The sequence below is a fragment of the Dermochelys coriacea genome, chromosome 8 (genome assembly GCF_009764565.3).
Source record: "Dermochelys coriacea isolate rDerCor1 chromosome 8, rDerCor1.pri.v4, whole genome shotgun sequence".
NCBI lineage: Eukaryota > Metazoa > Chordata > Testudines > Dermochelyidae > Dermochelys > Dermochelys coriacea.
In genome coordinates, this window is record NC_050075.1 from 77,191,491 (window position 1) to 77,218,463 (window position 26,973).

Sequence of the window (26,973 nt, forward strand, 5' to 3'; positions counted from 1 at the left end):
ACAAAAAGATGATAAAGTATGTCAAATACTGATACTGCCCTGTCATTTTAATCTATATCAAATTTGGCTAGCCAATAGTTAAGCTTTTAGCACTGATGCATTCTAAATTAGCACTTAGTATTGAAATAACTCCTCAGCACCTGGACTAAGTCAGGAGTTGTCTCCCCTCCTCCAAACTAATTGCTTCCAAAACTGGATGCCTCTTGACAGTGTCCCTTTTGTGTTCAAAGCAACAAATGTACTTCTGGTTTCTGAACTGATTTTGCATCACAGGTGCAAGATTTACTTTAATTCTCAAAATGAACAGCTGAGGGGGTCAGGCTGCTACACATCTGATCCTAATCCATCCAAGGCAGGGCTCTGTGCCCAGTGCTAATATTATTAATTGTCAATAGTAGTGACTGTTTTCTTGCTGCTTCAGTGAGAGAAAGGAATTAAAACTGAAGACTTGAAATGTGGCTGCTCTAAGTTTTTTTTTTTTTCATGCCATTTGAAGTCCTAACTACATGTGATCATTAAAGTTCCCATTGTATAGGAGTAAAAGGTGGTATCCTGCATATCCAGACTAACTAGGTGGAGATAAGTTGCATTCAAGCTTCATAAATTTTCCCTTGATTGTCAATAGGCTATGATATTCTTGCCCTAGAATACTGTTGTGTGCTCTTACAGTTCCAGTGCCTGTGAGCTAAACCCTGGCCTTTCAAAGTACTGAATAGTTAAGGTTCTTAACAGGTTGACTTGTGATGTGCACTGTGTGCTAAGGTAACCTTACCAGGTATTGTGCTTAGTAAATATACACCAGCTTATTTTAAGACTTGACTTTTTTAAAAAACTTGGAGGATTGAAGTTGAAAGTGCTATATGGGATGTCCCCTTCAAAGGTAATCCAGTGAAGTTAGTTTGACTTAAAGAAGCATTTTTCATAAAATCTGGGAATGTGGGAGATTCCTTCCAGCACTGAGCAAGAGTGTGGTAAACTGTTGGAGACCAGAGCGAAGAAAAGTAGGAGCCTGCTTTGAGGATTGCTGTAGTGGCATTGAGGCAACTCGTCTAACCCACTCACAGGCCCACTCCTGCCAATTATCCTCTACCTTGTAGAGATGAAGAATAATACACTTTACTGTCAGATCATAGGTGCTATAGAATATAGATTTCTGAACTTGAGGTACTCTTTCTAGGCCTTGCAGCCTTTGATACCTCAATCCTACTACAGGAGTAAATAAGGGTTAGCTGTAGACTATTTTCATCCCATTCATAAGCTTATCTTTTAAAAACAGGCTGCAACTTGTATACAACTCAGTTTTAACTTCAGATCTTAAGTCTTTCTGGGGGAGTTAACTTACCTAGGTACTCTTGAAAGTTTTTTCTTAACCACGTGTTCTTTGTGTTGCTGTTTAGACCAGTGGTTCTCAGACTTTTTTTTCATGGTACAAATGACATTTGAAAAGATCGTCAAGTGGTCCATTAGCTAACTATTGCAAAGCACTTCATAAACAATTTATTTTTGTATAAATAAAAGCACACTTTAATATCAGTAGTCTTATCTTTCTAATGCAATAGATGTGCCCTCTTCCCCTGCCCCCACCACAGCAGCCACAGAACTGAGGCTGGGGAGGAGGGCTGTCTCTCTCCAGCAGCCACCTCTTTCTCTTGCTGCTGCAGCCCTGCACATCCCAAATTCTTCCCACCCCACCTTAAATGTGCATCTTCTCTTGGGTCTGGGCACCTAATTAGTGGAGCCACAGCTCCACTAATTAGGTGGGTGGCCCTTCATTCTCTCATATACAGCTACCCAGGTGCACACCTTAGAAGGAACTATACGCAGACCAGTCACCACACTTTGAGAACCTCTGGTTTAGACTAAGCTTTTAGGCCAAGACTTTTTTTTTAAAATAGCCTCTTCTGCTGAATGGTGGTACTCTAACAACTAATTTAGAATTAGCTGGTCAGTACACATGTAATTACAAGTGGAGCATTCTTTTTTCTATAGCAATTATGAGAAATCTATTGCCTTGTGCTGCTCACCAATGTCCTCCTATAACATGATTTCAGCATAGCAAGTCTTTAACTTTACACATTCTTATAAAAGGTTTCAGAGTAGCAGCCATGTTAGTTTGTATTTGCAAAAGAAAAGGAGTACTTGTGGCACCTTAGACTAAAATTTATTTGAGCATAAGCTGTAGCTCATGAAAGCTTATGCTTAAATAAACTTGTTAGTCTCTAAGGTGCCACAAGTACTCATTTTCTTATGAATAACTGTCCCCATTTATTTCACTCTCTGGACTGAGTGATGCTAAAGAATGGTCTCGGATGTTTTATGGGTGGTGGTGATTTTTAAATAAACACTACCTTTTCCCACAAAAGGGAACATGAGATCTCTAGCCATCAGGATAATCTACTGTTCCCCTTAGGGTGCTCTTTGGAAAAGAGGGGCTTTTTAGGTTCAGCAGGTAACCCATGCTCGGAAGACTCATGGTCCAGCTTGTAGAGCAGTAACCAAGGGAGGCATCTCTTTAGGAAAGAGAGAGTATACATCATGTACTGTATTATCGGCCCAATTAGTGAAGGGGCAGGGTTCCTCAAGTGCATCACCAATGACCTGGACGTTTAAAGTAGCTTAGACACCTGCAGTACGAAGGCTGTAGGCATTGCTCATGTGCTGCTAATTAAAATGTAAGTGAAAAGTTGCTACAACTTATTAAAATGAATAATGGTAAAATTTGGCTTTGCTTAGTCAGGAATCAACCATGTATAACATTGTTTTTAAATTAACAGGAACTAACCTTTATATACTGTCATCCTGGTCAACATTAATCTATTAAAGGGTGCTCTTGCACAGATGGTCATATTAGGCTCCCTAGGACTGTGCGCCAATGTAAAGTAAGCAGCAATTAGTAAGTAAGATTATACCAAAAAGTTTGGAGTTTTGTTCTAAGTATCCTCTGTTATAGTGGTTAAATATCCAATTCAGAAAAAAATATCTGGCGGCAGGGGGGAGTGAAATATGTAAGTCACTATATAGTCAATCAGTAAAATCATATTTAGGACACAAGTTACAAACTATTTATACTTTAATTTGTGATATTAATGACTGCAAAACACTTCGAATGACATTGTTAAAGGCACATTTCATTTTAATGCATAGTGTACCATTCTAAAATATCCTAATTTCCTTACAAAGTGCTTGAGCAGCCACATACAGATAAAGTATAGCAAAATATATTTACAATCTAGTTTAAAATCTTAATCTGCCTAAAAATAATTTTAAAAAACTACAGAGATAAAATTAGTGCTTTCTTTCAGCTTAACTGTGTGAACATACCCTGCCCTACTATTTTTTTTTTTTTTTTTAGTGATTTACTTAGATGAAGAAAAATTCTGTACAAGATGTAGTTACAAAAAGGTATTTCCCAGGGTGCTTTTTAAATGCTAAGCATCCTCTTTTAGACACTTTTCTCTATATATGTTTGGGAGCCCAAAAGGGTAAACAGACTGTACCTCAAAAGTATTGAGTGTTTAAATTTTAAGTTTGGTTTCTTTCCCACTTCAAAGATAATCAGCATCTTGAAACAAGTTAAATTATGTTGTTCCCACTTAAGATCTTCATTTAATAAACCAAAAACATGATTTCTATATTCTGTTCTGTTGCCATTCTTCCTTTTTGCCTAAAAGGAAACTGTCTTATACATTATTCAGGTCTATCAACCCATTTTCTCCCAGAGGCGTCATGGTTCAGGACTTCTGGTATTTAGTGTTCTAACCAACAGTCATTTACTTACAAAAGGTTCACTTTTCAAAAGTAACACCTTGGTGTTTCACTACTCCATTCTTTAAAGATCAGCATGGTTTGTTTCTTTCATGTTTCATTTGGAATATTTAATTCCACAATCTACACTCATTTGACTTTAGATTTTTACAGTCTTTGCTAACCATTTTCTCTCCAGGTACCCAGATGAACCTACAAGAGGTAAGCACAGGATCAAATATAAATGTTATTGAGTTAAGGAAAACACTGAAAAGTTGTTTTCCAAGAGTGGCTGTTTTACCTACAGAACACTGACAGCCAAAAATAGGTCTATGAAGGAGTTTAAAAGCACACACAGTATCTGGTCTAAACTATTTTTTGACTTTTGAGGTTCAGGTTTTAGTGTTGAGGTTTATAAAATATACACTTATCAAAAATATTTATACATTCTGTTACAACATATTGCTTTTACCCTCAGTAATTACCAATCTAAGTTCTGGAATTCAGTGGCCCAAAATGTTAGTCTATTAAATCAGAGTTCTATGATGTGTTCACATGGCCACTGTGCAAAATTCATGAAGTGGTACAATTAAATTACATGCCTGTAACTAAGAATGCATTACAACTTCCAAATATACATGTTCACAGCATGTATACATTGAAAACCTTTGTTTTCTAAAGATATGATATATAGTAGACAAGATGAACTAGATAGCTAAATATGGTATGATTAACTTAAGATTTGTCCAATTAGTGGAAAAAGGCTTGGATTTCAAGAGTACAGAAGTGGATGGACTTATCAAGAGTGTGTGTGTTCCTATCTGCTGAATCTCTTTCCCCTCCTTTTCCTTTAAGCCATTCTTAAAAGCAAAACTGTTTGGCAAGTGGCTTTGGTAAACTTTCAGGATCTGTCTGTTTTTGTTTTTATGGAAGCACTTTTACTGTATCTCACAAAGGCAAGGCATTTAACACACTTTTCTAATAAATACCATAGAAAATTTACAAAACAAGGCATCAGTTCTTAATTTCCATTTTAAAACAAGCTGAAAGTGTGCATGTCTAAAATTAAACATTTTTGGACATTACAGTAATTTTTTTAAAAACTGACCATTTGCCTTCTCCAGATAAAAACCATATTCTCATGTCAACAGCACCCCAAACTATTTTAAGATGGCTGAATAAAAGTTAAATGGTTATCAATCTAGCTCAATCTGTTCCCCCCCCACTTAAGGCATGTATTTTACAATGTTATCTGCTGTAGAAAAGTAAAAATTACAGTACAGATCCAAGTGTGTCCATGTGAGAGCTTAATGTAGCCTGTATTCACCAACTCAGCTTAAATGCTATAGAACTGCTTTCCAGTGCTCAGATAAAATATGACATGGAGGCCACTCTTCACAAGAGTATTAAACAGTACACTAAAGAATCTTCATGTGAATAAAAATCAGAAGCTACAGGTGGCACAGAGAGCAATTGAAGGGCTGGTATTCTTCTGAGCCAGTTAGCTATGATTTCACAGTATCTAGAAATTTAACACCAATCAGCAATGTAATCAAAATCTCTGAATGTTTCCTGCTCTTCTTCTGAAAGTATCCTTGGTTCCCGGGGTGGAGTGAGAATAGGTGCTTCTGAGGTAAATTCATCATCAAAATTACTAACATCTTCTCTTCCTCTAATGGTGGGTACAAAAGGGGGCTTCACTTTCTTAGCCAGCAAAGCATTCCAATCTATTAGCTGTAAAACAATCAATTGTTGGTTAGTTTCCTGCCTCTGAGAATTAATAATTTACAAGCTACACTAGCTTTTACTTACCCGGAAGAAGTGATGCTTTTTCACATCCTCAGCATCTTTCTCACCAGCTCCAAGACGCCGCTCTGGATTTCTTCGTAGCAGCTAACAAAACATTTTGAAGATCTTAGCACTCAAAATTGGGGGGAAAATATAGAATAGGTAGCTGATGCTACAGTCCAAAAGGAGCAAGGAGATTAGATTTACTGGAAAAGCACATACTCTGTCCCAGAGTAAATGTGTTGCCCATGGAATAGAAGAGGCAGAGGCAAAAGCTCTAAATTTAATTTACATAAGCTTGTCATCTTTTTCCTCATTTAACCTGGGAGAAAGTGGGTCCTTACAGCATCCATATTTCTCCACCCCCCCATACCCTGTTTCACAGAACTTGGTTTTGTTAGAAAAGGCTGAAAACTGCTTCATGCTTTGCCACAGAGGGAAATGTGAGATATTTCCAGTCACTGAAGACCCTAGAAACTAAATTCTGATCTCCATGTAGAAGCATGTTATTCTCTAAATGGGCCCATAAGCCAACACCTCAATTCTATGCTTGTGTTAAGTTTTTAACCAAACAAAACCAAAGAACAGACATTTAACTCATCCTTTTACTAAATACTGTGCCACATACCACACTCATCCATGGCCTGAACACAGACTGAGTTAAAACTAAAAGGATAACTAATATCTACCATATCTTTAACATGCAAGTCCTAACATCAGGTCCTAGGTGATCACATGGGAAAACTCTGCTCTTGCCAGTAAGTGTCTTCCCCAAATGTCCAGTTTGGAGTGACTATTCTATAAGGCCCATCTCTTTCACTGGGATAAGGACAGATCAGCAGCATAGAAATAAGAATGGACAGCAATGGTTTGGATAACCCACCAATGAAAATCAGTATTAGCCACTGAGGTGAAGGAGTGCAGAGTTGCTAATATTTCCATATAATTTCCTAGGATAATCACTATCTTTTTGCCCATGAAGTCACCATAGCATGAATGAAATGAATGCTAATGGGCACCTTTTACTTCCTTTGCAACTTTCCATAATAAGCAATTTCATCCACCTTGGACTGGACGTGCAAGGCTTCTGTTCCCTTCCTTACAACCTGTGTATTGAACAAAAAGGAAGTCCCATTTCCTGGACATGGACAAAGTAAGATCACATTTACAAGATGTGAGGGGACTGGATCCTAGAAAGAAGTCAGACTGCAAAGGACTTAGGGGGCTATGGTGGATAACCAAGTGAACATGAGCTCTCAAATGGGATACTGCGACCAAGAAAGGTAATGCAACTCTTGGATGTATAAATTTGGAATAATAGAAAGGTGTGCTATTACCTCTGTATGCAGCATTAATGAGTATTACTGGAATACTGGGACAAGATCTAGTGTTCAGACTTCAGGAAGGATACTGACAATTTGGAAAAGGTTCAGTAAGAGCACTAAAAATGATCCGTTTGGTAAACCAACCTTACAGTGAGAATCTAAAGAACCAACATCTTTTTATCTTATCAAAGAGATGGTTAAGACCTGACTTGATCACTGTTGGTAAATACCTGGGGGACTTTTGATAGATAGATCACTATGCTTTTGTCTGCTATCTTGTGGAACTGAAGCTACACAAACTTGAAATAAGGAACAACTTTTTTTAAGCAGCGAAAGTAACTGGCCATTTGAACAATTTACCAAGGAAAAAGTGTTAGATTCTCCATCACTTCTCGAAAGACCAGAAGATATGCAATAGTTCTACCAGAAGTTATTGGGCTTGTCACAGGAATTCTTAGGTGAAATTTTATGGCTTATATGTTATGCAGGTGGTCAGACTATCATCACTGTGGTCCTTCCTGGCTTTAAAAATCCATGAAATAGGGCCGTCAACTGATTAAAAAAATTGCAATTAATTGTGCAATTAAAAAAATTAATTGCAATTAACTGCATTAAGCAATAATAGAATACCATTTATTTAAATATTTTTGGATGTTTTGTACATTTTGAAATATATTCATTACAATTACAACAGACTAGAAAGTGTACAGTGCTCACTTTATAATTTGATTACAAGTATTTGCACTGTAAAAAACAAGTTTTCAATTCACCTAATACAACTACTGTAGTGCAATCTCTTTAGCATGAAAGTTGAACTTACAAATGTAGAATTGTTGTTTTTGAACACTTTTTGTACATAATGTAAAATTTTAGAGCCTGCAAGTCCACTCAGTCCTACTACTTGTTAAGCCAATCGCTTAAACAAGTTTGTTTACATTTTCAGGAGATAATGCTGCACTCTTCTTGTTTACAGTGTCACCTGAAAGTGAGAACAGGTTTCATAGCACTGTTGTAGGATATTTACATGCCAGATGCGCTAACGAGTCATGTCCCTTCATGCTTCAACCACCATTCCAAGGGACATGCGTCCATGCTGATGATGGGTTCTGCTCGATAACAATCCAAAGCAGTGTGGACTGATGCATGTTCATTTTCATTATCTGAGTCAGATGCCACCAGCAAAAGGTTGATGATTTTTTTTCACGGTTCATGTTTTGTAGTTTCTGCATCAGTGTTGCTCTTAAGATTTCTGAAAGCATGCTCCACACCTCATCCCTCTCAGATTTTGGAAGATGCTTCAAATTCTTAAGCCTTGGGTCAAATGCTGTAGCTCTCTTTAGAAATCTCACATTAGTTTTGTCAAATCTGCAGTGAAAACATTCTTAAAATGAACAACATGCTGGGTCATCATCCGAAACTGCTATAACATGAAATATATGGCAGAATGTGGGTAAAACAGAGCAGGGGTCATACAATTCTCGCCCAAGGAGTTCAGTCACAAATTTAAACGCCGCATTATTTTTTTAATGAGCGTTGTCAGCATGAAGGGGCATATGAATGTTCAGCATATTTGGCCCATAAAGACCTTGCAATGCCTGTGCTCAGTTTCAGGTGATATTGTTAATAAGCGTGCAGCATTATCTCCTATAAATGTAAAAAAACTTGTTTGCCTTAGCGACTGGCCGAACAAGAAATAGGACTGAGTGGACTTGTAGGCTCTGAAGTTTTACATGTTTTGTTTTTGAGTGCAGTTATGTAACAAAAAAATCTAGTTTGTAAGTTGCACTTTCACAGCAAAGATTGCACTACAGTACTTGTATGAGGTGAACTGAAATTTTATTTTTATAGTGCAAATATTTATAATATATATACTGACTTCAATTACAACACATACAATATATATGAAAATGTACAAAAACATCCAAAATTTAATAAATTTCAACTGATATTCTAGTAACAGTGCGATTAAAACTGCAATTAATCTTTTTAATTGCAATTAATTGTTTTAGTTAATCGCATGAATTAACTGATTATTCAATAGCCCTACTATGAAGGATTGGGAACTGCCTGGATATATTTTATTGCCCTAATACTGTAGGAGAATAGCCAAGCCTCCTTCTGCCCAGCTTCAGAATGAAAGATCCTGTAATGCAATCTTAAATAGTACAGTCTTCCTTTACTGGTGTATTAGACTGGAGTTCTCTCCCTCTTAATATGAGGATATCTAAATGGGGTCAGTTTTTTAAATTTTTTCAAATGCACCAGATTTAATGTAGATGTCAATAGTTTTAGGTTTAGTCATATGACTCAGTACAATATGCTTTATCCAGCAATTGAAACATTGTAAGTGCAAGATTTAAAGGAACAAAGCTCTAATCACATTTCAACAGATGGAGGCTTTTTAATCGGCTTATAGAATTTTTCCTTCAGTTTTAAGGTTAAATATTTGTTAGCAAAATTATTTTCTGTCCCTCCTAAACAGTGAAATAATTTAGCATCTCAGAAGGAAGATAAATTAAATAATGCAATTCACCAGAGGGGGTGATCTCATGACCTAAGCATTCTGTTTGAAAGACAAAACTGCATGCTGTATCTACTCAGGTACTGGAATCTGTTTTCTGAGGTTAATTTGAGTACAATAAAGTTCATTTAGCACATTTTCTGGATGAAAAGTAATGGTCCTATCTATTCTATGGGGACATTGCCAGTGCTATTGATTTTTTTCTTAAGGGTTTGCCCTGGTGCGTCTGGCCAAAATTCTTATACTGTTGGAAAGCACAAGGCTGCACCCTTTAGCCTAAGGTATTTCACTTATGCTGTGTCTATACAATTGTGCCTCCTCTCCCATTCTTATGAGAAGAGACTTTTAGATGTAGTGTATGTGGTATTTCCAACCCCTGATGGAATGAAATGTGAAAATCCCAAAGTCTCTTCTTAGCATAGAATACTCATGTGGTAGTACTGAGCTACCGTGTGAGTCACTGGGAAGGTGTTCTATTACAGAATTTCCTTTTTAAATGTGGCTGGGAAAGAATGGATCTAGAAAAATTTGGGTCAGTGTTAAGAGATTAACAAAAGTTTAATTTATAAAAATGTAATGTAAGAAGTTTTAATGAATGAAAATGATTTTGTAGGAATTATTTTTATTAACTAGAAAATGTAAATAGTCAAACACTTAAGTTTCATGTTAGACCAAAATGGTGATGCTGATTTTAAAAAGTAACATTAGTGAAGCAGTTCTGAAACCCATCTGATGAAAACAATGTCAAATGTAATGCCCCTCTAAAACTTAAATTCCCCTCTTCATGGAAAACAATAATTAAACAAAAACATGAAAATATTTCACTGTTTACTATAATCTTACCCTTCTCATTATAGAGATGGCTTCTGTAGAAAGGAACCGTGGATATCTTACTTCATCATTTACAATACTGTCAAAAACCTCTTCTTCATCATCTCCAGGGAAGGGTGACTATAATAAAGTAGTTTAAAGAGGGGGAGGGGAAAAATAATCTCATTTTTGGAAGCTAACTTTTAAAATCAATCTATTGTTTCTAAATAAACTAAAGCAATTTGTTGCTGCTGCCATATTTAAGGTAAGGCAAAAAGGAAAACAATTGCCTTATTGCACATTCAGCTGCCAGTTTAGAGTTAAATGTGTCAAATTATTTTCCCTCTCCCTGTAATAGATAACATAGCTCTCTCTAAGGGAAAATGCGATAGTAATACTACTTACAGACAAGGCAGGCCACAACATATTGTCCCTTAATTTTTTTTAAAAAGATGTTTGTAAATTTGATTTAAAAAAACAAATAGTTTTCCTGTGCACTGAGACATAAATAATAATCTATCCAACGTAGTAGAGCATTTATTGGTACTCGTTTCAGGTGGCTGCCTCTCCAAGATAATGTGGTCATCCCAAATTCATTTTGATAAAACATTTACCACATCATACCATCCAGCAGTTTTTAAACTGTGGTTTATGGACCAGTTGTAGGTCATAGAGTGTTGGCGTGCTACATTTCCATTTGAAGAAACAGAAGTTAGGGGTAAAGATGAAAAAGGACAAAAGTAGGTTGTGTGAAACTTTTTTCTAAAAAGACAGAATGCACATGGCATTAAAGACAGCTATTAATAAATACTTCTCTATTACTATTTTTCAACTTAAGCAGTTGTATCACCTTTAAATAGTTTTTGCAATTAGGGTAAGAGGGGAGGTAATATTCATTTATATATGCTAACCTCTATGGTGCAGAATGTCTAGGCTACTACAAAGAAAACAAATTAGATAGGACAGTCACAGAAGTATGAAGAGCAAAATGGTGTTGTAACCATGTTATGAGAATATAAAGAGTGAAAGTTGGTGTAATAGAAGAGTCACCTACTTCTGTTGGGGGAAGGAAAAAGCCACCAACAGAAACTGGTCCCAGTAAGAGAGCTTACTACAACTACCTTGTCTCTCAAGAGAAAAACATTAAGTCAAATGCTAAATAAGTGCGTCTTGCATCATGACCTACGGGTTGCTGCGAGAGCACACTCTAGTTTAAGGCTGAATTTCAATTTCCATTGTAACTTTTCCCCTTCTTCAGAATTTCATAATATTCTCCCCAAAACTGTTTAAGTTGAAATTTTCCATGCTTGCATTGAGGCCAAAGTTGTGGTATATTGGTTTTTGTTTGTTCATCTAATTTTGCTTAAAAAACAAACAATTTGGTTTACAATCTTAGATCTTTAAAAAAAAAAAATCCAATACTTTTTCCATACGTTCTGATCTGAAATTGCATGCTCCAGTGTTAAAATGGCTGATGCTAGAACTTCAACCTTGTTTTTGTAAATCTCCCTAATACTCACTCAGTCTAATCTGAAGATAACTGGTTAAATGGTTTGAAAGTTACAAATGATTAAGTTTGGTATTCAAACTGTATAGTGCCACTGAAATCAATGAGCTACAATGATTTACACATGCTGGAAGATCTGGCCTATAGTGTTTTCTATTCCTCTATTTTTAATAACAACAAAAAAGCTACACCTTCAAGTTTTCTCATTAAGATACCCCATAAAAATCCATACAAAATACAGGGTATGGAACCAGGCCTATATGATACACTAGCTGAAAGCTTAAAGGTAGGACATTCTAGAATTCAAGAGCTGGAGATATCTAGTTTATTTTTGTAATCATGCTAGGTTTTGTAAGGTTGCTTACATGTATCCAAATCTGATGGGGTATCAAATATTTTTTGTTACAACTATGCTTACCTCCCCAACTAGCATCTCATAGATGAGTACACCAAGACCCCACCAGTCCACAGCTCTTGTGTAGGATGTTTCTGTCAACACTTCCGGTGCAAGAAATTCTGGAGTGCCACAGAAGGTGCTTGTTCTATCTCCAAATCCCATTCCTGAAAAAATTACAATTTGCATAAGAAATGAGATGTATTCTTACTACTCTCCTTTTAAGTAAACAACTGCTTCAGTCAGTAAGATTTATTCTTCAAAGCAACTATGTAAAGGAAAAAAAAATGATTGGGCTCCATGTTTGTCCTAATGACTTCAACAAATGAGCTCATTTCCTCCCTTTGTCAGCCATGCAAACACCATCTTGACCTTGCGTGTCGAGCTGGATTCTCTGTTTGTACATGACTACCAGTACTGATGATTCTGCAAGCCAAATTAGCCCCTCAGTTACACCTTGGTCATCACATTGAAGACAATGTGCTTGGAGAGATACAAAGTGGAACTTAGTAAACAATTCTGCAGATAACAGAAGTAAAAAAGTAGCACACACTTATTTTTGACACTCAAATAAGCAAAAAAGATTGATGTACATGGAGTGAATCTGTTGAATAAGGTTTCATTTTATATAATCGTTTTTCACAGCAGAACTATACTTTAAAATTAGTAGGGTTTCTTCTACCAGATTCTAGCATCTGACATCAAAGTCAGAGAAAGTTTTGCACAGGATTTAGTTGAAGGTATACACAGTATACAAATATGGTGATATAACAAATCTCTATTAAAGCTGCAATGATTATTATTATTTATATTACCACAGTGCCTAGGGGCCCTAATTATAGACCAGGCCCCCACTGTGAGAGGTGCTGTATGTTGCACCAGTAGTGACTAATGCTATTACTGTAGACATCACTATGAATACATGTGAGCCATGATATTAATGCTCAAGGGCATCAAGGTGGTTGGGACTGTGAAAGTGTATGGGGAAAAAAAAGTGTACTACCTCTTTAAGGGACAGGCTGGAGCCGACAGCCTAGGGATAATCAAGTAGGCCCTGCCACTTCCTGGGGCTGGGCTATTTAAACACACAGAAACTGAAGGGAGTAGAACCCAGGCTGGCTGCTGTGGGTGGTGCTTTCTCTCTCAGGCACCTATAGATAAACCTAAGCTGACTCAAAGACTTTGGTGTGGACTAAATTTGGGAGCCCTGAATAACAGCCCTGGTGAACTGTTCGTTGCAATGATTTCTGTCCTGAAATATGATTAAAAAGTGACATGGCATTTGGGTAACTTATGTTGGCTTCTCCGTGCCTTGGCTGTTAAAGTGAATCTACTGTTGCTCTGCTTGGGGAAATTAAGGTGCAGCTCACCTGCAACACTTTATCAGACCATGAGGATGTATGCGTGGATTGTCCACACCTTCAGAGTGACATATAACATTCCATCCCCCAAAACATGCTTCTGAACAATTATACAGTACTAGTGCAGTCTTCATGCTTTTTTACCCCATACCGCCACCCCCAAATATAACATCTGCAGAAAGTGTAGGATTAGCACTATGGCAATGGCACCAAGGGCTGTTGGGGTATTAGGAGGTTGTGGGTACAAACTCCGTGCCAAACTTTAAAGGTGAACTGCAAAGAAAAAGAATAATTCTCCATGTTAAAAAGTATCCTATAGAGCTTGACTTTATTGAAAAACGAGGAAATCTGTCTCTCTCATCGATCTTTTACATTTATAATATGACCCTTGGTCATTTTCTAGGAAGTTTGTTTATAGTCAAATAGTCACATAACTAGTATCAAAGATATGCAAACAATTCAACTGTAATCTTTGACCTACTGCCCTCAATTTACTAAATTCCATTTCCTATAGTGCTGGGACCTGGAAAGTTGTAGGACAAGTAAAACAAGCTGGAAAAGGAGGAACAAATCTAGTTAGATTCCTCCTGTTGATGGCTATCCCTCTCCCTCCACTGAGTTGTTAGAAAAGGGGACATATGTCCCAATGCAGGCAGAGAATCTGAATTACTACTGCTAGATCTGTTTTATGTCTCATTTTTAAGAAAGCATCTCCATCAGCTAGATGCCAGAAACTGACTATTAAAATGTGGGTCCTTTTGAAGATATTTCTCTATTTTGAGCTGTGCTCTATTTGGGGAGCTACTTCCACTGCACTTCGTTGTGTGAGCCATTTTAAAATTGTTGAAAGTGGACAATGAATTAGAAGGGAACAGTCACTTTAGTGTATATGGAAATAAAATGAATGCTTCTAAATATTATTGGATGATGCTTGTAACAGGACAAAGTACTGTTTAGCAAAATGTGATATGACTTATTATTAACAAGAAGATATGACAAAGTAACAACCCTCTTGCCTACAGTCATTCCGACAGAAGAGGAGAACCCTGATAGCAGACACTCGGGTGATCTCCCCACTGAGGGTCTTTTGCTTCCACTGTTCTCCAGCTGAGAAGATCCCAGAGATTTTTTTCTACAATGATATATAGACAGAGTAAATATGCTAGGTGCTCCTACCTCTAGGACTACTTAACTGCTAACAGTCAAGTGTAATCCAATTGAAAAATCATTTAAAAGAAAAGCAGTTACCTTCTTTGCAAAGACCAAAGTCGGCTATTTTCACAAATCCTTCTGTATCCAACAACAAGTTATCCAACTTCAAATCTCTAAAAAACAATATTTGAAAGTAAAATGGAATTACTGATACGCCCATAGTGGTACTCAAAAACAACAATTCACTCTAAGATAAAGTTATTTAAAAATAAAAGAGCAGTACAATGTCCCTCTTAAATTTAGTTACCCCTTTCCTGATTTAAGACTTCCATCAATAACTTATGGTTTACACTCATAAGTATGTCAAAACAAACTTTTTCTGCTAGCATTGAAAGAAATATAACACATAAAAAGATAATGCTTCCGGTAAGCAAATCAGGGTAGAGATGAAGAACAACAGTGTTAAAAAAGGAGAAATTATTGAAATTCCGGTCATGAGAAAGTATTGATTTCTTACCTATAAACTATTTTGTGCTCATGTAAATACTGGAGTCCAAGAACCACACACGCAGCATAAAATCTGTTTGAATAAATAAATAAAGCTAGAATTTCAGTGCATTTCAGTCTTGCTTAATTAAATCAATCTGTGTTTTTATTAATTACTTTTGGAAGAGTGCAGGTAGTCTGCATATAGAAATTTCTCTTCAGAGGATTTTTTAATATGTGAAAGAATTGTATAAAATTCCACATGTAAGTCAAAGCTTTAAAATTTACCAGGCAAAAGTTTAGACAAAAGCCACCCAATCTGTAACATGTTTTGTCTGCCTATACTGTTGTTTTCTTTGGCACCCATTGCCATAGTATCCAACACTTCCCACTGAAGTCGGTACATTTATATAATCTTAATTTCAGCTAACATTTTAAATAGACTACTAATTTCTTCAAAACAACATTTGCAAATATTCCATATTCACATTTTAAGACAATTTAGATTTAAGCATATTAGCATATAAACTTGCATTCTGACAGCCTAAAAATGTTTTGACCATCCTAACCAAAACTGTGTGTGTATATATATATATTTTTTTTCTAACAAACTGGGTTGAATGTATTTTAACAAGGCTTTAATCTTTAGTCCATTTAAGATGATTACAGTACTAAATGAAATGATCCAATACACAAGCATGCGAAGGCAAGAAAAGTTGAACCTAGTTTTTTTTTTTTCCCAGCCCACTGAAACAGAACAATGTATATCAAAGCTTTTAAATATTTAATGGTACTAACAGCGTGAACACTTACACTGCTCTTGGTTCAGAAAAGACATCAGTATGAATGTGCATCATCAGGTCTCCACCAGCAGCATATTCCATTACAAAGCAAACGTGATCTTTGGTTTGGAAACAAGCAAAAAGGTTCACCAAAAAGGGATGCCGTACACTATTCACAGTTTCAAAAATTCGCTTTTCACACATAAGGCTGCAAACAGAAAATATTTTAATAGCAAAATTTAAAACTGACTGTTATATTACAAATTTCAACACACAGAACAATACAATTAGACAAGCCTTCCCTCATCATTCCCCCCCAAAAGCTTTCATAATACCTGAATCTTTCTGATTTGATATGATACTCTAAACACTAAAATTTCAAAATGCAACGCAACATTTTAACTGTAGAACTCTACTGACTTCGAAGGAAGTTATATGGCTAACATCTCATGAAACTCTTTGAAAACATACCTGTTGGAATTTCTCAATATGTCCACAAATTTAAACAAAATATAGTATTTAAAATCAACTGATACAAATTGTACTTATATCTATGCACATAATATTCAAGAGGTGGGAAAACCATTCCATTGCAGATTTTGGGCACAGATAGCCGAAGTATTACTGGTATTTGCTATGAAAACCATTCCATGAATATATAGTCTTGTGATTCAGTTGTCTTTTTCTTTCTGCATGTCATGACTATACATGCATACATACATTTATTCTCTCACAGTGCAAAGCACCATAGAGTCAAATCACAATGAACAGTAAACAACACAAGAGTCACTGACCAGCAATCTTCCTCCATGTTTTGCAAACTTCACATAGCCTTGAGAATCACACCACATTGTATCCCATCCAGTCAGCCCAGAGGTGCAAACTATGTGGCCCGCGGGACTGTCCTACCTGGCCCTTGAGGCTAGCCCCTCCCCTGCTATCTCCCCACCGCCTCAACTTGCTGTGCCACCAGTGCTCTGGGTGGTGGGGCTGTGAGCTCCTGCCGGGCACCGTGGCTGTGAGAGCCGCTGGCCTGCCCCGGTTCTCTAGACTGCGTGGCGGCTTGGCTGGCTATGGCCAGGCTGCCAGTCCTGGTGCTCTGAGTGGCATGGTAAGGGGGCGGGGAGCGCGGGGGGTTGGATAAGAGGTCCTAGGGGGCAGTCAGAGGACTGGGGATGGTTGGATAGGCATGGGAGTCCTGGGGGGCCTGGCAGGGGTGTGGATAGGGTCGGGGCAGTCAGGGGACAGGGAGTGGGGGGGGGGGGGGTTGGATGAGGGTGGAGTCCCGGGATGGGTTGATCAGGGGACAAGGAGCAGAGGGGGTTGGATGGGATGGGGATTCTGAGAGGGATAGTCAGGGGGCAGGAAGTGGGAGGGGGCGGATAGGAGGCAGGGGCCAGGCTGTTTGGGGAGGCACAGCCTTCCCTACCCGGCCCTCCATACCAGTTTCGGAACCCCAATATGGCCCTCAGGCCAAAAAGTTTGCCCACCCCGAGTCAGCCACATAGCTGAAAAACAAACACTCACCACAGGAGCCCTTTGCCCCGGCACCAATCCCTGCAAAATTTTCTTCAGCTCATCCAACCCACATGCCCTGTAAACTCAAGGTTTTTTTGTCTCTATGATATCTCTCATCCCTCCAGTTATGTTGTAAATTTGGGCGATTGTCTCCTTGCTAATCGTGAGCAAAGTATAGATAACGTGCACCAGTCGCCTATAACACTGCAATTCAAAGGCAGAAAGCATCTTAACATTTCCTTAAAGTCCATGTCTCCAATACACATAAGATGCTGAAGTAAAGAGACTGCATCTTTGCTTCTCCAAATGTGTCTAAGTGTCACTACAGCAGCAGTTGTGAGTTCAATTGTATGTCTGATCTCTACATGATTTTTAACATCCCTTGTAGTCACACACTGCACAGACATTTGAAGTGTTCAACGTACTCCAATGGTTCCTCAGATTTGGGTAGAAATATTTTCACCTTTTCAAACAGATGTCACCATTGTCTTTGAATATCTAACTTCTCTGCTTCATTACTACCCTTCCTAGAAATTTGTGCACATCTTCTTGTGACAATCCGATCAGGTCAATATCACTGATGAAACACAGATGACTAATTTTTTATCCACCAACAGACATTTCCTATAAGTTTCCATCAGTAGCTCCTCTTAATATTTCTTCAAGGTAACAGGTCGAAGAGGATTCATGGATAGCAAGCACTCTGGCTGGCATCTATCCTCAAGTCAAACCAACTACTTTGCTCATGTCCCACAAACATGAAAGCCATCATGCTTCCATAGAGGTTTACCTTCAGCCTATTACGTTTTCACCAATCCGATCAACCATAGGATTTCCCAAAGAGGTTTGTCCCATATGCTGTCAAACACCTTTGCAAAATTCACAAAAACTTCCATCATTCTCCAGTACACTCTCACATAGCACATGCAGGTTGAACATTTGCTCCACTGTACCCCTTCTGGGTCTAAAACCCTTTGTTCTTCAGTCAGAAAGTTCTCTATCTTGGCTGCAATTCTCTTCAGGATGATATGCAGCAGTATTTTGCTAGGGTGTATCAATGACATTTCCACAAAACAGCTGAGTCTCCCCTTTTATGAATAGGGACTATCAGGGACTATGTCCAAGTCTTCCAGACTCCCAAATCACAGTTACAAGCTTATGGTATGCCTGGATGTGTGTCTCTCCACCTCTGTTAATTAATTCTGTTTATATTTGTACTTTATCCATTCCAGAGGCATTAGTGCTTTTCAATGTCTACACCACATCCTCAGCTTTTTCAACTGTAGGCTGATAAGGATAAATCAAGCTCTCATATATAGATCTCCTCTGCCTTTTTCCTTCCAACTTAGAATTTGTTTCACTCATATGACAGAGTTTTTGGCAATACTTATCCCACGTGTTGGGTGAAAGGGTATTTTTCCTGCCAAGAATCCTTTCAGAAAAAGAGTCCTGGTGATTTGATAGGCCTTCCTAGTGACGTTTGCCACAAAAGGATTTTGCATGGTGATGCACTGTTCTTCAAGCCAAGCTTCTTTTGCCACTTTAATCAGTGAATCTTTTGCCACTTTAATCACAATATGGGAACACTGCTCTGTCTTTTGCTTTCATCAGTCTTCCTTTTTACTCTTAGTTTCCTTCAACGATCACACAACTCAATAATCTTCTCGGTGATGCAGCTTTCTTCTTTAGGATCTGAACTCCTGGGGAAACATCCATGTTCTCTAATGAAGCAGGAAATGTTGCATTCTATCTGATGTATGCTACTAGTGCAGAGGTCAGCAGCTTTTTTTCCAGTTATCTTCTTGAATTCCACTTGTTTCATGGACTTTCAGGTTGTCAATGTTATAACACACTCTGAAGGTACTTGCTTCAGGCAGACCTGAAGAAGAACTGTGTGTGGCTCTAAAGCTTGTCTCTTTAACCAACAGAAATTGGTCCAATAAAATGTATTATCTTACCTCTATGAATACACAGATCAGTTTTGGTAGAGAACTGCAAACATAATGCTCCAATTGGTTTGACATCCTAGAACCTCAACACATATCTATCTATGTAAACTAGTTATTTCCCCACTTTTTGTATATTATACCTAAGATGAGACTTTTAAAACTCTACTGCCTTGGCCACATGGTTTGGAGAGTTCAATTAGCTACTGAACTACTCATTGAAGTTGGGCAGAATTCCCCAGTTTGTGTTTCTCTTTAGCTTGAAAAAAGAAGATTGTCATCAAGTATGTCCCCAGTTTTGCCAAAATAGATCTTTGATAAAAGTTTTAGAGGATATTATGCTGCATGTGCAAATGTCTCGTTTTGAAGCCTTAAGGGACAAAAATGAGAGGAACCCCTGTTGGCTTATAACCAAATGTTATCAAATTTCTTAGAGCTACATACAAACAGTTAAGTCAAAGTAAATGTCCCTCCACATAAGTTCAACTCAGTGCTTCAAGATAGAAGCTCCCTCTGAGGTGCTTCATTCTGCTCACATATTTCCTCTCTAAATGGAGTGGTAGTAATTACTGTATACTGTTGGCATGAAGGAAAAGGATGCTGGAAATTTTGTCCATCCAAGGAGTTTCACTGGGACTAAGTGGTTTGTAAAAAACCCCAAAACTCCAGGACTATTCTTCCAAGTAACTCTTGAATTAATATTTTAGCATAGAGATGATTTTCACATTCTGTTGTAAACCTCAAACTGCTATAGAATGAGATCTCAACATTCATTTTGAAAGAGCAAAATCAGTCTGCAGATCCAGTAAAGATATGTTTTACTTTGGACTGCTAAGAAAGGAATGAGTTTTTAAAGTCAATGAGTTTCTTTGTTATATCACCTGTATTAGAGAAACATCTGACCATTAGTTTTAGCTATATTCCTCCTCCTGCTTGATTTTATTCTTCTCAAGGTCTTCTCAATGTTTGTTTCCTGGGCTCTGGAATTATAGGCTTTTTTTAACATAAGAATAGTGATCTGGAATTCAGGTGTTTTTTTTAACCTCATCATTTCAATGTTTGGGCAATGTCTGCTGAGGTAACATTCCTCAATATAGTAAGCTCAGATCATAGCATAATGGCCCCTCCCAGTGGGAGGGTAATTTATGTGTTCTCTCCCAAATAAAAAAGGAGACTAGTTACGCTCAGAAGATCAACAGACTAAGATGAAAGCCTCTAGTAACACCAATTCCTATGCGTTAAGTTCATATTTATATTGGCAGATAAAGGGAAACCTAACAGTTCTTGACTGATACAAAACTCACGGAAATCATATTTGAAGCTACAACGGGAAATTTCTCTTTCCACTGTAGCCACCTGAGAACATTTCATATGTATAACCACAATACTACTGTTTAATTGAATACAACTAGACTGAGAAACAAATACCTTACATGAGAATTCCTCTGCTAAATACAATCTGAACTCTCACTCTAGGCTCAGTAACATTACTCTGTTAAAGTCTATGATAATTTACAACCCAGTCACTATTTCCTGCAGAGGAAAAAAACATACATCATGTATTAGTTACTTTCTTGAAACTGACCTGTCTACTTCATCACGAGCAACAATGTCTCCTTTCTTTAACGCTTTAATAGCAAACATCTCATTTGTGTTTTTGTATTCAGCCAGCAGCACCTGAAAGAGTACATAAGTGATTTATTCAAACAGGTTTTTTATTTTTTTAATACACTTGTAGTCATCTAAAAATTTACCTTTCCAAAATGACCTCTACCCAGTACAGCACAACACCTAAAATCTTGCAGACTAAATTGAAATCTTTGTGTTCTGTAAAACAGCAATGAATGCAAAAAGTTACAGAAATCTTCAAGTTAGGGTTAACAACAAAAAATAGAGTCAAAAAAACGAGTGTGTTTTTTACCTTCTATCTTCAGGCTCTCGTATGTTGGTACTCTTTATGTCTGTGTGTGGAATTTCAGGCTCACAAATTATTTCAGGTTGGAGTTTTGAAACATTACTCTCTCTCTCATTTTCAAAATCAAAAGTAGTTTCTGCATCCTGTGAAATATGTAGAAGACACAGAAATCTGAAGATTTAGAAAATGAGACTGCTGAAGAATGAAGAAAGGTACTATATTTAAGGAAAGTGAAGTAAAAAATACAGCAAAACTTCAACAGTGTGAAATTCAAAGTATCAATTAGCCGATTTACTGACAGGCCTCTGTTAAATCCTATTCTTCTAAAGTCATTCCACTCTTTGTGAATACTAACACACACTTCTCTATAAATTGCAGGAGTTGGTTTTTGGGCCTATAAAGCTACCAGTAGGAAAACAGTGTGACTTAACACTTAAAAATCACAGAAAAAGGCCAATCTCTATAGCCAGTATTAAAACATACCATGTGTAATTGTGTACAATTTGATTAAATTTAATACACACAAATTGTAGCGTTCTCTATTTAAAATAGAAGGAAATAAATGCATTGTAACTACAAATGTTGTAACACAAATATTAAATATTTGATTAAAACTGTGACATGCCATGCAACACTTTATGACTAGTTTAAATGTCCTGCCTGAACGGGTGTATCTGGTCCCTTTTTCTCAGATGAAGAGTCACATATTTCTCCAAGGGACGATGCACGGGGTGGAGCAGGCGGAGGTTCAGGTTCAAGTTCAAAGTCCAATTTGGCTACAGGAGAATCACTTACAGAAAACAAACACACTCAGAGTAAAATGGAGACTCTTTTACTAGTATTAAAAATACTTAAGAAAAACCTGTTTTAATATGGTTTTAGAAAATCTTACTTTTTCCTTTTTTAAATAAATACAACAAATGGATGTCCAACTAGAAAGTGTCAAGGTTTTAAATTCTGTAGACTAAATAAGGAAGATTTTTTTCATTTACATGAGTAAATAAGAATTGCACCATTACTTTTGTATGTAAATCTGGCTTCAAAATCTGGCATTTACCTAGCTGACCGTGCTAGTTCAGGAATGCATGTATCAACCACTGGCACTGTAGCAGGCACAGAAGCTTGAGGGCTGAAGGTACCAGAATGATTTACTGTAGGAATAGCTCTTCTCACCAGCCTTCCCCAAGTGGCAATATTAATATTCATTTGAGGAGCTCTGAGAAATGTTTTGCCTGTAGATATTGTGAATAAAGAAAATAGAGCACAAGTAATTTCTTTACCTATTACCAAAAGCTATAATTAAAATTCATCAGTTTATAATTTATGGAGAACAAACTGAATTTGTCATGTTCCTTAGCAATTTTCAAGGATCCATCATTAAATGCTACTGTATAATATACAATTCCAAACAAACATTGTTGAATATAATATTAAAGATTTAACTATCACCAACTTTATCTGCAATTACATTTTAGGACTGTGCATAAAAACATGCAAATCTGTACTACATTTTTAGCTTTATAATTTAATTTTAATTCCTAATAAATTGTTACCTTGTTGTTTTGAAAAAATTTTCTTTTGTCTCTGGAGTTTTGGTCTTCTTTCAATAACTGGATTAAAAAATGTAACCTGCAGTTCAGATAATTTGTATATTACAATTCCACTTCCAGAACATAATGCATTCTTAAGAGTTTATTAAAAGCAATTTAAAATATTCTGCAATTTAATTATTTCAAATGTGGTTGAGTTTTTGCATTAAGTAAGTGCTCTTACCTCAGCAAATAGAGTACCCTGTGGTTCAAGATAGAGACACATGCCATGTCGCTGGTTGTCTAAGAAATCTTCTAATCTCAGAAACTTCACTGCGCACAGAGACCTCCAATCACGCCAATAAACTGAAATTTCTAATTCACGTGACTATGACAGTAAAGAAACAAAAGTAGTGTTACTTACTAGTTGCCTCTGTGCAGTCATATTTACGGGATCTAGCTCCTCTAATGTTGAGATGGAGATCTGTATACAAAAGCTGGGGATGCAGGAGCACTCTCACATTACGATAATGTAATTGGATCAGTTTACATAAAAGAGTGCACCCTCCCTCCCTTCCACCTTAAGGCACCTCAGTTTCTCCTCCTTAGCCTCCAAGGCAGAGATGAAGCTGGGTGCAAAGTGTGAACGTAGGGGCAACTCTTGAAGAATAATAGTTACCACTAAATAACCATTCTTTTTTCTTCTAGTGTCTCTGTGCATTCCCACTTACGGATGATTAGCAAGCAGTGTCCCATCAGAGTATGGTGGGTGAGGAGATCTAAGCAAAAATGTACTGCTCCACCACTTTACCAGATTGAGCACTGGACTGCAATGCCAAGTCCATACTTTATTTAAGTAAACATTGCTTTTCATCAGAACTCTATGTTGCTGATTTGCAAATCTTTTCAACAGGCACCTGTCTCAGACAAGCTACAAAGGCAGGTGTGGCCTTAGTAGAATATCTTCAAGTCAAGAGGCACTGGTTTCCTGGCAAAGGAGTAACATTACTCAATACACCCCTTAATCCAGTCTGAAAGAATTTGCTTATTAATAGGTTCCCTCTTTCTCCATAGGTAACAAATCTGTTTGATTTTGGGAAAGACTTAATACTCTCTAGGTAATAGCACACTGCTCTTTTTGTGTGTTAAGGGGTGCAAGTGGGACTCGCCTTGGTGAACATGGGGTTAGGGGAAGAAAACAGGACGACGATATAAAGTGACAGATGGAAGTCTAGGAGTCACATAGTGTAATTATATCTGGACATGACAATTTGGTAATTTGCCATTTGTAAACCCAAAGAGGTGGAATAATAGGCTTTCCTCCCAACAGCATCCAGTCTATGCTCCTCTCCGTCCAAGGGTGCAGACAGGGACCCCTTATTACTTTTAGATAACTCTTGGGCTGCAGAGACCTGCATGGAATCTGCAGAGGGATGTTGAAACAAAACTAGTGTCCCTTGAGAGCACAAAACATACAAGATTAGCTCTTTTTGATACTGGGAATGAAGGCAGAGAGCCAAATGTCCTTCACTGGATTGAATAGTCATGGAAAAATAGGAAATGCGACATTGTCTTTTGTCTGCCATTCCATGATGTCAAAAGAGAATCAGATGCGTCTGGTGCTGAAACCTGTCTGAAATTAAAGAGTGTCACCCATTCTCTCCATCAGCTCTTGAAACCGCTTCAGTCCATCTCTGCTCCTGATGAACAAAGTCCCAGTTTATCCATCAGGGGATGCACTGTTGGTATAGTTCCTTATGGGGGACTCCTCCATTTTCCCTGAAGGAACCTCCACCCAGTCATCATAAGCATGCCACTCTTCTTGAGGCAGCCAAGATCCTGGTGCTGACAGTTGTTGGTCACAGCTATTCCAGCTCAGACATGGTTGTCCTCAAAGGCAGCAGTGCCAGAAATGAGGCTAAGCCTGCGAAAGCTGTCCGCTCCAATGAAGCTACCTCCTTTGACAGGAAAGGTATCCGTGTCAGTGTGATTGCCAGTGCCAAAGTGGGTACCATGCTGGTTTTGGTGGTATCAAGCAAAATCTTCACTGATGCCTGAACATAGGGTCATACCAACAGTTAAAGGGGGCCCTTGTATAAGGTCTTTCCAGGCAGATAGGGCTTCTGGTCAAGAAGAAGGTGAAGAAGAAAGTTCACCGCTGTTATAAAGGCTTTTTAGGAGTAATTCACAAAGCAAGAGTCAATCATGTGTAAAAATAGTTTGTTTTATATATATGCTATTTGTGGGACAGTTTAAAACACTTCCATACTTTGTATAAATTATCATTTCAGAAAAAAATTTACAGACACTGCCATCCACAGACACCCAGTATATTACATTTCAGTCACTAAGTAGCTTGTTGTCATTTGAGCAATTCTGTATAGTAACTCTAGAACCAGATATGCATTTGCAGAGCATTTTGTGGCTCACAGGGGGTAAAATCTACGTTTTTCAACTAACTGGAACTGTTGATATATCTTGCTATGTAAAAGCGCAATTTCAGTAATTTTTTCAATCCTATATACTTGTTATGAAAGATGCTACCAAAAATAAAGAGTAATACTTTACAAAATAATCACAACACTTTATGGAATTAGTTATAGCAATGGACAGCAGGACAAACTGGTATACAGTAATAAACTGAAATAAACAATGGTAGCTATGTTCTAAAAGCAACAATGGAAGAGGGAGAAGACATGTAAATATAAGGGGATGATGATTAGTGGTGTTTATTCTCAAGGCTAAATATGACTCTTGGTAACCAAGACCACAGGGCCCCACATATATCCCATACTACTTCTGTTTTCAGAGTATGCAGTCTGGATTGTTCCAATGGGGGCAAATCTGCTTGTTTCCTAAAAGGAAGGAATTCGCTTTTAGCTTCAGAGAGGGGTAACCACAAATCAGCAAAACTGGGGACCCCCTTTGGAATACATCTCAGACAGAATGTTTGAGGCAAATCAATCTGACAATTAATCCCAATTTATTTAGGAGCCTAACGTTAGGATTTCTTTTTTTAAAGTCTTGATATATATACATAAAACCACACAGATTCAAGGACAAAGTAAAGCTTAATTAGGCCTCAACACCATTAAATGGACAAAAAGAAAGGGTAAAGAAATGCTAGAGTGCAGTCCTGTTCAATACTTGTTTCCTAAGGCTTACATGTAAGAGAAAGTTTTTCTGAAACTTTACAAGCGCTTCCACCAATTTGTGTGAATTCTGACTATATTCATGAAGATATGGAATTACCAACTCTGTCTACTTTTAGACAGAACATGGACAAACATTGTGCAAGTTTCCACATCTGAACTGTATTCTAAAATACCTGCATTATGGTCCAAGACATGTCGAACAAAATTATCGGTCTTGTTCAGTTTTTGCAAATTGTGTAAGATCTAAGCAAGAGAGCCATCACTTTGGGCTAGGATGAGGCTAAATTTTTTTTTTTTTACCGAGACCATATTCAATTTGAGCTAGATCATCAGAGCTGAGATTACTAGAACATTAACCCTCTGTAAAAAAACAGTTACTCACCTTCTCATAACTGTTGTTCCGTGAGACGTGTTGCTCATATCTATTCCAATTAGGTGTGTACGCCCCATGTACACAGTTCACTGGAAGGTTTTTCCCTTAGCTGTACCTGTCGGGTTGCCTCTGGAGCTCCCTGGAGTCGCACCTTCATGTCAGGCCCTGCCAACCCACTGCCTCTCCAGTTCATTCTTGCTGGATACTCCGACATAGGGGAAGGCAGTGGGTTTGGAATGGATATAAGCAACACATCTCCAAGAACAAGTTACGAGAAGGTGAGTAACTGTTTTTTCTTCGAATGCTTGCTATATCGATTCCAATTAGGTGATTCCCAAGCCTTACCTAGGCGGTGAGGTCGGAGTTTATGGAATTGCTGATGGAAGCACACAGCCACCTGCCGAATGCTACATCATCCCTGGTGTGCTGGCATAATGTGAAGTGACAGTGTGGACCGAAGACCATGTAGCCGCTCTGCATGTCGCCTGGATCGGTACCTGGGCCAGGAAGGCCGCTGAAGACACCTGAGCTATGGTGGAGTGTGCAGTCAGAGCGGGGGCAGCGACCTTAGTGAGGTCATAACACACCCAGATACAGGATGTGATCCATGACGATATCCTTTGCGTGGACATTGGGGGGCCTTTCATCCTGTCTGCCACGGCAACAA

The 26,973-nt window shown here is 37.8% G+C and overlaps 1 protein-coding gene across 7 annotated transcripts in view; it reads right to left on the reverse strand.

Moving 5' to 3' along the window:
• The window catches only part of PKN2 (protein kinase N2), a 136,599-nt gene that overhangs the window by 12,398 nt on the left and 97,228 nt on the right, over positions 1–26,973 (reverse strand). For 3 of the 7 annotated variants that reach the window (XM_043491034.1, XM_038414650.2, XM_038414649.2), the window contains exons 9-22: positions 23,023–23,166; positions 22,803–22,878; positions 22,307–22,481; positions 21,910–22,039; positions 21,256–21,392; positions 21,089–21,161; positions 20,920–21,011; positions 15,902–16,078; positions 15,120–15,182; positions 14,699–14,775; positions 12,114–12,256; positions 10,222–10,329; positions 5,557–5,637; positions 4,594–5,478 (exon numbers count right to left, since the gene is read on the reverse strand). In XM_043491034.1, the coding sequence (XP_043346969.1) occupies positions 5,275–5,478; positions 5,557–5,637; positions 10,222–10,329; positions 12,114–12,256; positions 14,699–14,775; positions 15,120–15,182; positions 15,902–16,078; positions 20,920–21,011; positions 21,089–21,161; positions 21,256–21,392; positions 21,910–22,039; positions 22,307–22,481; positions 22,803–22,878; positions 23,023–23,166 (1,680 nt within the window). In that variant the 3' untranslated portion in view covers positions 4,594–5,274. Of the gene's footprint in view, positions 1–4,593; positions 5,479–5,556; positions 5,638–10,221; positions 10,330–12,113; positions 12,257–14,470; positions 14,583–14,698; positions 14,776–15,119; positions 15,183–15,901; positions 16,079–20,919; positions 21,012–21,088; positions 21,162–21,255; positions 21,393–21,909; positions 22,040–22,306; positions 22,482–22,802; positions 22,879–23,022; positions 23,167–26,973 lie in introns of those variants that run through there. The other 4 variants (XM_043491037.1, XM_043491036.1, XM_043491035.1 and 1 more) reach the window with 2 other exon arrangements.